The sequence below is a fragment of the Erpetoichthys calabaricus genome, chromosome 11 (genome assembly GCF_900747795.2).
Source record: "Erpetoichthys calabaricus chromosome 11, fErpCal1.3, whole genome shotgun sequence".
Lineage (NCBI taxonomy): Eukaryota > Metazoa > Chordata > Cladistia > Polypteriformes > Polypteridae > Erpetoichthys > Erpetoichthys calabaricus.
This window is the reverse complement of record NC_041404.2, coordinates 79,701,416-79,716,500: the sequence shown is the minus strand read 5'-3', so window position 1 is coordinate 79,716,500 and position 15,085 is coordinate 79,701,416. Positions and strand designations below refer to the sequence as shown.

Below are 15,085 nucleotides of genomic sequence, written 5' to 3'. Positions count from 1 at the left end.
AGTAGGATGGCAATGTGTGCTTATCTCAAAGCTTGCAGGTTTAGTTATCTTTCTTTCAAAGAGCCATGCTGGACTGTGTGAGGATCTTTTCAACTCTTACTCTTATAGATTTTCTTTTTTTGTGGTTAATCAGTAACACACATAGAGCTGTCTCAACATTTGCTACATTCAATCTTTTAGTTTTTGAAAAATATATACAGATGTAAAATAGTACAGCAGTCATTTTCTGCTCCATAGCCTATGGGATTTACTAGAGTTGCTGTGTCCAATATTTGCAGTAGTCTGCAACTTTTTATAATCCCAGCAGCCACAAAAGGAGCAGGATTGCTCATCTGATAAAATGGAAAGTATGAACCTCAAGAGACTGACACATTACTATGAGCAGAAGAAAATGAAATTCTGTTGAGCTATGAAACAATTGAGCTAAAATGATCTATTTCCTTCAGACTTTGCCATCTTTGCTGTTTCACCCTAATGACTGTCCACAGTGCCTGTCTACTCTTTATCGCAAATTATTATTTGTTTCTTTCGATAAAAATTGTGATCTTCCAGCCTCTCTTGGGTCAGTGTCTACTTTTCATCAACGCTGCATGAATCTGCAATTCCCATTTCAACTTATTGCTAAAGCTAGTGCTCCTAGCTATAATGTAATACTTCAGAATACAACAATGAAGTGGCAGACATTGTTGCAGAATGTGATACATCTTGTTTCATCCTGCTCTCCCAAAATATACCCAAAATGGCTTACAAATATGTGAAGCAGTTCCATGGCTTAATGGGACAAACATTAGGCTGGTTGTAAATTTTTCAATTAAACTTTAATCACAGCAGACCTTACATTTGAATTAATTATTAATGTGACCTCTCATCTCCAGTAGAAACATCCTTGGCTCTCCCTTGGGCCAGGCCCTTGCTACAGCTGGTTACTTTAAATATTTAAACACGAATAACCAAAGCATTGCCCTACTTAAACAACTGGCTTTCTACCACTTAAGGCTCATTTGATAATATGGCGTTGCACATGGGAAGTGTAGGGGTTGGACAAAAGAGGCATTCAGAAGTATGGATGCAGTGGACCAGGATGGAAGAAGGAAATTGTAAGATATAGAAAATAAATTAGAATTAGACTCATAGCACCTAGTAAAAGTAATGTATGATTGAAGGGCCGCTTACCTATTGGTTTCCTGCTTATAATGCTTTCATATTTGCATCTTAGCATAGTAATTTTTATTTAAATAACTTAATTCAAATTTAATGAATGCCTCAGTTTATACTGTAAATGAAGGACTTACAATTAGGTTAGATTTCCAAATAATAATCTAAAGTTTGCCATACAGATGTACGGTATAGTACTTTAATTCATGTGCTAAATACCCCATAGTAATTGGGGGTCTCATTAGTGTTCCTTTATTAGCTGAATACTCTGGCACTGTGGAATAAATTAAGTATGGAGAGTGCAGTCACTTAGTCCGTGCCCAGCTTAAATAGACAAATTCCATCATACATGGAAAATCATTCTACACACAAAAGCTACGCCATCTTGTACTCTGACCACCATCACACAGCAGCTCCAGTCTGATGCATTGCTTCTGCACACCGATTCTCTTTAAATTCCTCCTGTCTTCCCCTTCATACTTTAGGTGACTGTTGGGAATTGAAGTCTTCTCACTAGCACTGCCACAGGTTCACCCAAAAATGGGCTTACTTATTGAACAACAACATACAGGAACATCGTACCTTAATAGCCTAAAGAGACTGATGACTTGACTTTCGCATTTTTATAGGACACTAGGAACAAAATAAATACAAACTGGGAACAAGGTATAGCTAACCTCTCTGCACTCCCAACATCAACAATGTCAATACCACAGTATCGTTAATTGCCATCACACTCTTCATCCTCGCTGTGGCAGTGCTCTAGGAAGGCAAGCAGTAACCCCTGCATGGAGGTGCAATTTGACTGATTTAAAAGTCTTCTCTCTCTTTCTTAAATTCTCCAGATTTGAAGGGTGCACTCTCCATCCTTGCCAGATGGGCTGCTACCATTCAAGCATCTGTTCCATTCCTGCCTGCGAAATGTTCAAAGACAGCTGCTTTCCAGTCCTGCTTGTGTAGAGCTTTCTGTACTCTGCTACAATACTTTTTTTTCACAAACGCCATAATGGTGAACAATTTATATGTTTGTACAATTTTGACAAGGTTCCTCACATTTTTTATTTTTAAGCTTAGAGAGGTTCCACATGGTTAATTAGCAAGTCCCAAACTCCACCCCCAATACTGGACCTTCCCATATTTCACACGATATATATATGAATGTGTATATATGTGTATATTAAAAATGTATATAATTAAAAATATATATTTTATATGACTAGGCTTCACTGCATAAGTTATCTTAAAGAAGGGGTTAAAAATTGCACATGAGCATCAGCTAGAGAAATGAGTTATCCTTCCTCAGGGGTCCTACAGAGCTACACTGCAGATAGGAGTTGCCTTTTCAATTGATCTGTTGGGTTGTGTCAGTGTTCATTCAGTTTAGTAATAATTAGACTTCTGTCAAAACAAGTCTATAAATGTGCATTATGACTGGTGTGCATAATTGCCAAATCTGCTTCTAATGATGATTATTATTATAGTGATATCACTTTTTTGTAATAATTGTAATTGTGTACTTTTTATTTACATGTATGTTGTTCCTGGTGCCTGTTTTATGTGATTTCACGCTATGGTTTCTGTGTTTTATGCCCTGGTCCCATTTCATAGCCAACAAATTAAACCCACAATGCACAAATGACCATCTTGTTTTAGACTGTTTTATTCAGCACATGCTCTCTTCCTGATATCTGTAATAGTTTTGCTTTTTTTAACTTAAACAATTTTACATTCAGCTGATGTGGATTAATATGCCAGTAAATCATCCCAGAGTCCTCTGCCCTCCTTTCTTTGAGCTTGGATCAGTGCATCTCTTGTATCTGTCAGTCTTTTATTTTCAGTGTGATTCGGCTTCACCTTACAGTCTTCAGTGTAAAATAATCAACGTCATCTTTCCACAGCCTTCAGCCTGAAACATGCAAGCTTTCACCTCCCAGACTTCAAAAGATGTCACCTCCCATGGTTCATTACCAAATCTTTCAACATGTCACTTGCCAGCATGCAGTCACGTACTCGTTATTATATCTGAGAACGTAGAAGCACACCAAACAGCGAGACCAAGCTTTTGCTGCCTTCAGTATTCCATTTTGAGTTTATAAGTGTAGAGAGGCACATGTCAGAAGGGTGCAGTATATCTTTACCTGCTGCAAAAAAGAATGTTTTGTCCATTGAGTCAAAGTGTACCAAATGTTTCCCAGCTTTAAACTTATTTTTAATTTCTTCTTAGGGTCCACAAAGGATTGTGCAAGATCGATGCTGAAGACGTCCCACCAGGATAACTAAATCAGATCTGGAATAAAATCAAGAGCTCTTCCAGGAGAACTTCTGATTTGGATTTTTTTTTTAATGTTTGGCTGTAATTGATGGCTGAGCAACAGCAAGGAAATAAAATTGTATGTTAGACTTTACAAAGAAATATGAAGAAATCAAGAAAAGGTGGAGTGCTGGCCCAAAGTGGAGTGGCCTGTGCATTTATCCTGAATTTCTTTGTGAATCTGCAAAGAGCACATGGGACCCTGCAGTTCCCCACTGACTGTAAGTAGTGACTGCTGAATTACTGTTTGATTCTGTGTGCCTTTGGTTTGTTGACTTGCAGTGTGTGTGGATTTTCACAGGGATTTCTGAGACCCAGTAAGTCATATGCTATGCTGTCAGGGTTTGATGGCTGTAGAAATGCAAAACATTTATTATATTTGCATCTGCAATGGTTAGTTCTAATTTAAGGATATATGATACTTAATATGACAGTTAAATGAAATAAAATTTAGAAATGTAGGCACACTTTGGGTCACACTTCTTGGCTTTCTTAGTGTTTATTTGACCATCCTTCTCACAGTGTACATATCATAACGTACATACAAATCTAAACCTCTGCATCTGGCAGATTATCTAAAGTAACTTTGCCATAGGGAGATTTACAGCCAATCAGCCAACGTAAGGCACAAGCAAGAGAGCTATGGCCAGAGTCAGTTTTTATGGGCAGATGCTATACCAGTAGTATTAGTAGTGACAGTCATATTGTCACATGTACAGAGTACAGTGACATTCTTATTTACATGTCTAATCAACATACAACCAGTCTGTCCTAGCCTACACTATAGTACACACAAATTTAATAAAATATATAACTTCATTTTACTTAATAGAAAATAGAAATTGTTTTATCTGATGTACTCCTTGCAACTGTCTCTATCTTCCCTTAACCTGAATATGTTCTTTTAGAAGTAACTGGCTATTAATTAAGAGATATAAACTGTAATCTTAGAAATTGACAAACATAAAACATTGTAGCACTACCTACAGTGTAAGCTACCAATATGGACCATGCATTTGGAGTGAATACAATTCATGGTGTAAATGCAGCAAGGTTTATAAACATCAAAGACATAATTTTAGAGTTTTTGGGAAGAGGTGTCATGTCATGTTTGATTATGTATTATAAACTTGTCTAGAAACCGAATAGGTAAAATAAATGAAGAGTTCAGGTAGACACTGGTACTTAAGAAATGTGGTTTGCAAGTATATTTGAAATGGAATATAGTCAATGAGGACAGCAGGCTATGGAGAAAACAGGGTGCATATTGTGATGTGAATTCTGATATTAGGAAAGCCTACAGTATGCACCATTACATGGGAGGCTTGTAATGGCTGGTTAAGGGATCTCCTTCCTGATTTTCAGAATAGAAAGCAAAAAGTAAAAAGAGTCTCAAACGTGGAGCAAAATTCAGAAACAGATCTCAAAAAGTAAGCTGGATCTGTCTACATCAGATTTATGGACAAATGGTCTTACTTTTAGTATTTATTATGTGTTTTACATTTTTACAACAACAACATTTATTTATATAGCATATTTTCATACAAATAATGTAGCTCAAAGTGCTTTACATGATGAAGAAAAGAGAAAAAAAGACAAAGTAAGAATTAAAATAAGACAACACTAATTAACATAGAATAAGAGTAAGGTCCAATGGCCAGGAAGGACAGAAAAAACAAAAAAAACTCCTGACGGCTGGAGAAAAAAAATAAAATCTGCAGGGGTTCCAGACCATGAGACCGCCCAGCCCCCTCTGGGCATTCTACCTAACATAAATGACCTCAATCAGTCCTCTTTGTATTTAGATATAACATCTTTGTATCTTAGTATAATAACATACTTGTTTTAGTATATTAGAACAATCTAGATGAAAATAGGCCATTCAGTTCAACAAGGCTCATCAGTCCTAGTCACTTAATTCTTCTAAACATCAAGTCGAGTTTTGAAACTCCCTAAAGTCCTATTGTCTACCACACTACTTGGTAACTTAGTCCAAATGTCTGTGGTTCCCTTTGTGAGGAAAACCTTCCTAATATCTATGCAAAATTTAACCTTAACAGGTTTCCAACTGTGTCTCTGTATTCTTGATGAACTCATTTTAAAATAACAGTCTCAATCCACTGTACTAATTCCCTTCATAATTTTAAATGCTTCATTCATGTCACCTCTTAACCTTCTTTTGCCTAATAATGTGATAGAGGTTTCCCCTGTCATGATGCAGTTATCAGGGGCAAAAGTAAAATGAGGGTGGTATTGAAAAGTTTAAGGCCTGGCAGAAGATGACATCACAAGAAATAATAACCAGGCATCTAAACGTAGAAATATAGACAGTCAGACTAGCTAGTGGTGAAAAGCTCTGTCAGAACAGGGAGTGCTCTAGGAGCACAACTAACATTTTCCTAATGACACAAGCCTAAGGCCAGAAGATGAGTTGGACAAACATCTACTGGCAATAAGAAAGAAATGACAGAAGATGGGCAAGTCACCTTACCTGAAACATGCGGCAATGAAACCTGTGCAGACATTGAGATCCTGTTGATGGCAATTCCAGCGAAGAGGAATGCATAGAAGGGCCAGCATTGACAATGTGTGCAGACTATTCAGCCCAATACAGCGTATTGATTCCTGTTCCATGATGAATATTGACTGGAGATGTGAGGCCACAAGGTGCTTAATAGGCGGTTCAATACATTTGCACTTCTCCATAGAGAAGCATTATAGTCTCAGTTTTGTGTAATATGTCCTGTTGGTCAGCGTTTTGCTCTACAGTCCCATCTTTACTAAAGAAATTGCTTTAAAAGAGTTGTTCACACCAATTTTATTGATTCCAGTCATACTTTTTTTAAATATAGTAGTTCTACTGCATCCATTTCTTCTTTATTTCAGGTTGAAAAGATCTGACCCCATCAGTCTTTTCTTCAAGATTCATACAGGCCTTGTGTAGCACTTCTCTTGACTTGTCCAGCACCTTTATCCCCAGGTCCTCTTGTGGTATGGAAACATAAGTAGTACACGCTATAAAGATGTGGCCTCACAAATACATTCTAGGGCATTCATAAAATTTTTGCTGCTTGTCTGAATTAATTTATTATTGCATATGTTTCATTTTGTTAGGTCTCTTGATGAGTTGTAGTAGTACTGCATCTCTCTAAAGGACTGTTTCAGAGAAAAAAAATCAAGATCTGATGCTTTTTACAATTGTTTGACATTACTGTATATGGTTATCGAACATACGATACTGAAGCTTTAAAAAGTTACTGTACCCTTCAGTGAGCTTAGCCAAATGAAAGGATCATTAAAGTCAGTTGTTTCATTAATTTGTTTTCCAAAAAGGCTCAATTTAGGCCAGTTCTATGCAATATCCATCCATCCATCCATCCATCCATCCATCCATCCATCCATCCATCCTCTATTCATCAATCGGTTTTCAGAGGGAACAACCCAGCAGAGCAGACATTAGTGCTGCTTACTACCTCAGGAAACTGAGGTCTGAATCCCAGCTTGGTCTCTATCGGAAATGACCTTATAAATTCTCCTTGTGCCCAGCTATTTTGGAAGAGACCCTGGCTTTGGGTGCACATCCCAATGATGTGTGTGTCAGATTAAACGGGTGGCTCTAAATGGGCCTGCTGTGAACGTAGCTGTAATGGACTAGCATCCTGTCAAGAGTTTGGTCTTGCCTGATTTATCGAAATTTTATTTTAAGCAAAAACACATTTTTTCATAGTAGCAACAAGACATGGCTTTGTTCTGTGCTAAAAGCCCTGCATGCTGCTATGTTTCATTTTACAAATGCATGCTGATGTTGACCTGCCCTTACATGCTCTTTTCTGCTTCATACCATATATTTATTTGAAAGTTGTTGTAAATGCTACAAACAATCAAGACCTACATTGCATTTAAAGGGCAAAGTGACTGAAATTCACAGTGGCGAAAAAAATATGAAAAATCAATAGCTGACAGTATTTTCAGCTGTCAGACTGGACTTATGTGAACATGCAAATTGGGCTTTGCATTAAAAAAAAAAAGTGTCATCAAGGACCAGACGTTATTTATTAAATATATATAAACAGCCAGCTGTCCTTCACAATGCATAACAAAAACTAAAAGAAAGTGAAAGGTTATTCTATGTTGAAATATAAATAAGAAACTTACACACCCATATGAAGGCTCATAAGCTGAGATATCCTGTCTGAAATTAATTGTGATGTATACTGAAACCATTTAAGATCAAATTACCTATATTTCCTAAAATGTGTTAAGTGGCATCTTATATTTCTTCTTGATAAAAGCATAAACAAACATTTTATTTGTTTCACTGTTTATTAAGTTTGCTAGCACCAAAACCCAACTATTGAAGTGCATGTGTGTTCACAGCCATGATGCCACTGCAAGCAATAATGTGATGCTGTAGCTAAGGAGAGCAAAGAGGAACATATGGGCATCATTCCTCCAAACTCTGCCCTAACGGAACTCACACAGCCATAGTAATAAAGAATAGTTTTCAATAATGAAATGATTTTAACTAGACTTTCCATTGTTAGTTTGCAGTAGAATGCAGTGATTGAAGAGCCAAATTACTGAAGGTACTCCGTTTATGGCGACATTCAACTGAACATTGGGGGCAGCAGCAGTACACTGGGAAAAAGTGGTGGTACTCTTAAGTAAGAGGTGCATAGAGTACCAGCACAGATTACCATAGAGTACCAGCACAGATTACCATAGAGTACCAGCACAGATTACCATAGAGTACCAGCACAGATTACCATAGAGTACCAGCACAGAGTACCATAGAGTACCAGCATACATTACCATAGAGTTCCATAGAGGTGCATAGGGTACCAGCACTGAGTACCATAGAGTACTATGCTACTCAGTTGGAAGAAATGCTTTTACTGCATACCATTGAGTACCTCCCCACTTCTTCATGCACTGGTTGAATCTGCTAATTCTTTAAGAATCAGGCCAGAATCAAAGTTCTGCTTAAATCATAATTAGGATATATGTGTAAATTTGGCTGAAAAATTAAAATGTGTCTGTTTTTGTCATGCTGATCCACTAAAATTCAATAGAAGCTGAGCAGCACTCAATCCAGTCTTGTCATGGTCTGATTCCAGATCACATGTAACTTTTTACCTTATTTGTCCTTTTCATGGTTTCTGCTTTTTTATTTATAGTGTTTAGTTATTTATTTTTTCAATCAGTTCAGTGTATTTGGAGGTTGACTAATCTGGTACATTAGCATTAGCTTATGAAATTAGTAGGATATTTAGTGTGCTCTGCGCTTTCATAACACCAAGTCTTTGATTTTTCTGAAGAGATTTTTTTTTTTTTTTGACCCAACTTATCCAGGTATGATTTTTGTTTTCATATTCTTTGAAGTCCTCTGTTACAAATCAAAGAATCCAAAGAGTTGAATGAAAGGTAATGTCATAATTTAGTTTTGGATAGCTTAAGGAATCTCTGTGATTGAAATTTAGCAATGTATGCACATTTTCAAGACCTTGTTAGGAGCATCATGGACTTTAATTGAATTGTCAAAACCAGTGAACAGAAACAAATTGTACAAGTAGTCCATGTCAGCTTTATGAATTTGTTCATTATTGGCAGACATACAGTATGTGGAGTATGGGAACACGTGGAAAAGTAAATGCAAAGTACAAAAACTTATTAGGAGAATTATTGGTTTGTTTACTTTTTTAAAATACTAGGGGGCTTTGCCCCCTGCTTGCTTCGCTTGCCAACCCCCTGGCCAGCGCTACACGCTAGATTCTTTGCGGTTCTGCCGCTCGCATATGGGAATGTGGATGTACAATTTAAACAGATTTTAATTTTCATTTGAAGTGTAACATTTGCTTCAATGAAACCTATTACTGCCTGTGATTGAATTTTGTTTCTTTCTCGCTATTAAATAAATGACTTTTTCGAATGTTTGGCTCTGAGATTTGTTAATTGTCTTTGCAAAAGCTATTCTAACGGGAAACTGTTAACGTCTTAATATGAATGGCACGTCAAGATCTCCTCTGTTGTCTAATGTTATCTGTGGAAGATGTACTACATTACCTTGCTTGAATACATCCTTCTTTCTACAGTAATTTGTGCGGTGGAAGGCCAGACGGTGTTAATCGTTGTAGATATTCTTGTAAGTTGTTGTTTTCATCTTCCACGTGATCACCACCAACTGTTTCAGTATAGTCTATTGATATGCATTTAACCATTTTGCTGTGTTATCGGTCGTCATTTTTGGCATAAATTCGTTTGACTTCCTCGTTTCTAGGTTGTAGGATTGCCTGTGTACTCATTTTTTCTGTTGATTAACCCTTTGTGATGAAATTCTTCAATCAGATTTGAACATAATACATCTTCTTCTTCAATTGGGAATTTAAGGTGAGGAAAACATTAAAATTTATAAGAGCTGAGAGCTCAGGAAGTCTGTCTGACAAAAGCATTCACATGAATGAGAGGTGAGAGTACTGTGGTCTTGTTTGAAAATGGTTGATAGGAGGACGTGACTTGAAAGAATCTCATTGGCAATATTCTCGTCTCTTGGGACTTGAAAAAAATATTTTCCAAAAAGTCTCGTCTCCTAAAAAGTCTCTCACGGGACTTGAATAAATCTTTTCCAAAAAGTCTTGTCTCATCTCCTAAAAAGTCTCGTCGCATCGAAAGACTTTTTTATATGATAGAGAGATTTCTGTTCAGGAAGTAACTGAGATGAAGGCCTTGCATTTAGGAGAAATGTTTCAATGTATATTTTTAATAATGACTAAAGGTGTGTCTAAAGGGAAACAATACTGTTAGTCTTTTTAGTTCCAGTTGTCTTAGTTTGTTTAGAGGAAAACTATTCTGAGGATAGTAGTTTAATTAATAAAATGCAGTGTTTTTTTTTTTACTTTCGTTATGAATATGTCCTGCCTTCTTCATTCTGTATTCACTGTTAGCAAAATTCCTTTTTTTGCAATTGTTGGAGCTGGTATACACTTTTCAATTTTACTGCTCCAGAGACTGACTGGTGTTTTTTAATATACTTACACAACTGTCCTATCTATCTACAGAATTAATGGAAACATAACAGAATGCACAGCATCCTATGCTTGTATATAGTCCATTTAATAAAATATAAATAAACATGCTGACCTTAGAGTTCATTTGGACACTTTAATGCTCTGCATCTTACACTCACGCAGTCACTGGCATGTAGTTTATTGAAGAAAAATTCCCAAAACATAAAATTGAATTTACTCCCCGCCTTGCTGGATGCATATTAATTCTATCTTGTACAAAACTTCACATTCTTTGCCTGGAAAAGCACCTAATAAAACAAGCCCAACCTGTTTCAATAAAGAATGCATGAATTAACTTAATCAAGACCTAAAATGACCTAAACATTAACTATAATATTGGGTCTGGTAGCAAGACTTCCAGATGAGGAGATTTATGTGTAGTATAAACAGTATGGCAGTCAGCAAATTTAAAACTTTGTGGTAGTTCCCTGAAAAAGGAAAAGCTGTCCTTTCTAGGTGAGGGGAATTCAATTAGCTGCAGCCTGGGAATTAAGTTTTCAAACAAGCTCTTCACCGTAAGTTGATATACACCTTCAGTCACAAAATGTGGGCAATGACTGAAAGAACATATTAGGTACAAATGAGGTGTTGCCAATACACTTAAATTTTGGGACATGTTGAAATGCTTGGCAAACTATGAATCGCCTTGCTAGGGAGATGAAGTAAGCAAAGGCAAACAAAAGTAAAGACAGAATGGGAAGATAAGTGTGAAAAATAAAATGTGAAGTCAAGAGTGACAAAATAAAGATGATAAGCAAATGTCTAAATGATAGACATTACAGCAAGGGTTTCTAATCCCAGTCCTCGGGGACCCCTTTGGCTACAAGTTTTTATTCCAGCCTGTTCAACAATCGGTGAATCATCTGACTTCTGACTGATCTCATTGTTTAATTAGATTGTCTTATTTTTTCTTTTTTTTTCTTTGTGCATTTATAATAGAGCAGTAGTCTCAGATTTGCATTAATAAAAAATTCAGAAAAAATCCTTTTTTTAACATAATTTTAATTTCCTAACTCTCTTGCCATTATCCTATTAATTCACCTTTTTTCTGGAAAGTTCCCTTTTTTACTTGTTTCATAATAATCAGGGCGGCGAAGGAGCAGTACAGGAGAAAGCTGGAGCAGAAGTTGCAGAATAACAGCATGAAGGAAGTGTGGGATGGGATGAAGATCATCACTGGCTGCAGCTCGAAGCGGGGTACCACCATTGAGAGAGATGTGAAGAGAGCAAACCAAATGAACAACTTTTTTAACAGGTTTGACCACCCTAACCCACTCTCACTCTCACCTCGGAGTACTGCACCCTCCACACATCCTCACCCATAATAACAACAGCGCAAGTGAGCAGAGAGCTGAGGAGACTTCGTGCCAGCAAAGCAGCGGGTCCAGATGGAGTATCGCCACGACTGCTGAAGGTCTGTGCATCGGAGCTGGGGGGTCCTCTACAGCGCATCTTCAACCTGAGCCTGGAACAGGGGAGAGTCCCGAGGCTTTGGAAAACATCTTGTATCACCCCAGTCCCAAAGGTATCATGTCCTAGTGAGCTGAATGACTTTCGGCCTGTTGCTCTGACATCACATGTGATGAAGACCATGGAGAGGCTGCTGCTTCACCACCTTAGGCCACAGGTTCAACACGCCCTTGACCCTCTGCAGTTTGCATATCAGGAGAAGGTGGGAGCGGAAGATGCCATCATCTATATGCTACACCGATCCCTCTCTCACTTGGACAGAGGCAGTGGTGCTGTAAGAATTATGTTTCTAGACTTCTCTAGCGCCTTCAACACAATCCAACCTCTGCTCCTTAGGGACAAGCTGACAGAGATGGGATTAGATTCATACCTAGTGGCATGGATCGTGGACTATCTTAAAGACAGACCTCAGTATGTGCGTCTTGGGAACTGCACGTCTGACATTGTGGTCAGCAACACAGGAGCGCCACAAGGGACTGTACTTTCTCCGGTCCTGTTCAGCCTATATACATCGGACTTCCAATACAACTCGGAGTCCTGCCATGTGCAAAAGTTCGCTGATGACACTGCTATCGTGGGCTGTATCAGGAATGGGCTGGAGGAGGAGTATAGGGACCTAATCAATGACTTTGTTAAATGGTCCGACTCAAACCACCTACACCTGAACACCAGCAAAACCAAGGAGCTGGTGGTGGATTTTAGGAGGCCCAGACCCCTCATAGACCCAGTGATCATCAAAGGTGACTGTGTGCAGATGGTGCAGACCTATAAATATCTGGGAGTGCAGCTGGATGATAAATTAGACTGGACTGCCAATACTGATGCGCTGTGCAAGAAAGGACAAAGCCGGTTATACTTCCTTAGAAGGCTGGCTTCCTTCAACATCTGCAATAAGATGCTGCAGATGTTCTATCAAACAGTTGTGGCGAGTGCCCTCTTCTACGCAGTGGTGTGCTGGGGAGGCAGCATTAAGAGGAAAGACGCCTCACGCCTGGACAAACTGGTGAGGAAGGCAGGCTCTATTGTTGGCATGGAGCTGGACAGTTTAACATCTGTGGCAGAGCGAAGGGCGCTCAGCAGGCTCCTATCAATTATGGAGAATCCACTGCATCCACTAAATAATGTCATCTCCAGACAGAAGAGCAGCTTCAGCGACAGACTGCTGTCACTGTCCTGCTCCACAGACAGATTGAGGAGATCGTTCCTCCCCCAAACTATGCGACTCTTTAATTCCACCAGGGGGGGTAAACGTTAATATTTAACATTATACATAGTTATTGTCTGTTTTTTTTTTTTTTTTTTTTTTTCACCTGTATTATTATCATTCTTTAATTTAATATTATTTATTGTATCAGTATGCTGCTGCTGAAGAATGTGAATTTCCCATTGGGATTAATAAAGTATCTATCTATCTATCTATCTATCTATCTATCTATCTATCTATCTATCTATCTATCTATCTATCTATCTATCTATCTATCTATCTATCTATCTATCTATCTATCTATCTATCTAATAATGACAGCATGAAGGAGACACCAGGGCAAGTAACACAGAATGATCAAAGGCATGAGACCAGAAATGCTACATTTTATTGGAATGTAACAAGCATTTAAATGTGTTACATGAGGATAATTTGGTATTTTTTGTGTGGCTTTTTAATATTTTCATCATCATAATTTTGATTTTTATTCCACTTATCCACGTGTTCTGGTTATTTAAGCCATTATTTCCTAGTGAGCATGCTAAAGGGTCTGGCAATGGCGGATTTGCACCTTTTCAACATTCATTACTATTTGCTAAGGTGTCTACTCCACTCATCATTAATTATCAGGTTTAAGATACATTGAAAATGAACATGCTTGACAGAAAAAGGTGAGTTTATAGGAAAATGATAGAAATTATGGCAAAAATCTCATAAACAACTGCTTTCTAAATGCAGAATAAGATGAGAAAACAAAAACCAGCCATGAGATCATTTAGAAATAAAATGACTCACTGATTGTGAAGCTTGTTGGGGCAAAAACCTGTAACCACAGGAGGTCCCCCGGGACCACTGCTCTAGACAGTAGTCACTGATTGGGTGATATTCAAACAGAAGGGGTAGCCTAAATATTAAGCCACTCAATTGAAAGAGGATTATTAGTAAGCAACCCTTTGCCACCTTGCAGCTGGAGATGCAAGGCAAAAAACTTTGTCCAGGAAACAAACGACTCAGGCCTCACAGTACCCTGACCCTCAAGGCTTGACACCTGAACACATTTTCAAAGTTTGGAGCTTGAGAGACACCAGCAATTTAAAAATCATATTCATCTTAAAAAAAACACAGATATTGAAAAGAGAGTACACCCTCCTTCAATTCTGTGATTTTATTCAATCAGGATCCAAATCACAGTTGTGCTGTCATTGCTAACTTCTATGACATGTAAGTGAGAAATCTAACCTCACATTTCAAATAAAATAACATAGATTTTAATATATTGTTAATTTTTTTCCAAAAGGTAAGCAAATTTTAAGGAACCATCTGGAAAAAAGTACACCCTTCAAACTTCCACAATAATGAACAGAGTATTGTGTTATTAGTCAAATGAACAAGATTAGTTAATTATCAGGAAGAGCAGCTACCTCTGTAAAAGCAGCTACTGTAGGTATTCTGGAGCACTCAGGGTTCTCTTCACATCAGGTTAAGAAGAGAGGACATCCGCCATGAGCTCAGAAAAGCAATTGTTGCTGCTCATTACACTTGAAAGGGCTATAAGGCCATTTCCCAACTATATGAAATTTACCATCCTGCAGTGGGATGAATTGTTTCAAAATAGATAGCTTTTCAGATGCTGTAGTTGTCAATCTACCCAGGAGTGGACATCCCTGAAGATTCACCCCAAGGTCAGACCATTTAATGCTTAGAAAAACCGAAGAACTACGTTGTGTCACCTTGAGACTTTGGTGACCATATTAATTGTTCGTGTTCATGACAGCATGAGTAGAGAAAGACTGAATATGTATGGCTTTCATGGAAGGGTTGTAGCCCCTTTTCTACAAAGAAGAATATTGCAGGACAGCTTAGGTTTGACAAATTGCATCT

General features: G+C 37.9%; 1 protein-coding gene across 3 annotated transcripts in view; it reads left to right on the top strand.

Annotated features, from left to right (window-relative positions):
* Positions 1-15,085, top strand: part of l1cama (L1 cell adhesion molecule, paralog a) — a 192,130-nt gene that overhangs the window by 86,633 nt on the left and 90,412 nt on the right. For all 3 annotated transcript variants that reach the window (XM_028813403.2, XM_028813402.2, XM_028813398.2), the window contains exon 2: positions 3,380-3,687. In XM_028813403.2, the coding sequence (XP_028669236.1) occupies positions 3,570-3,687 (118 nt within the window). In that variant the 5' untranslated portion in view covers positions 3,380-3,569. The remainder of the gene's footprint in view (positions 1-3,379; positions 3,688-15,085) is intronic.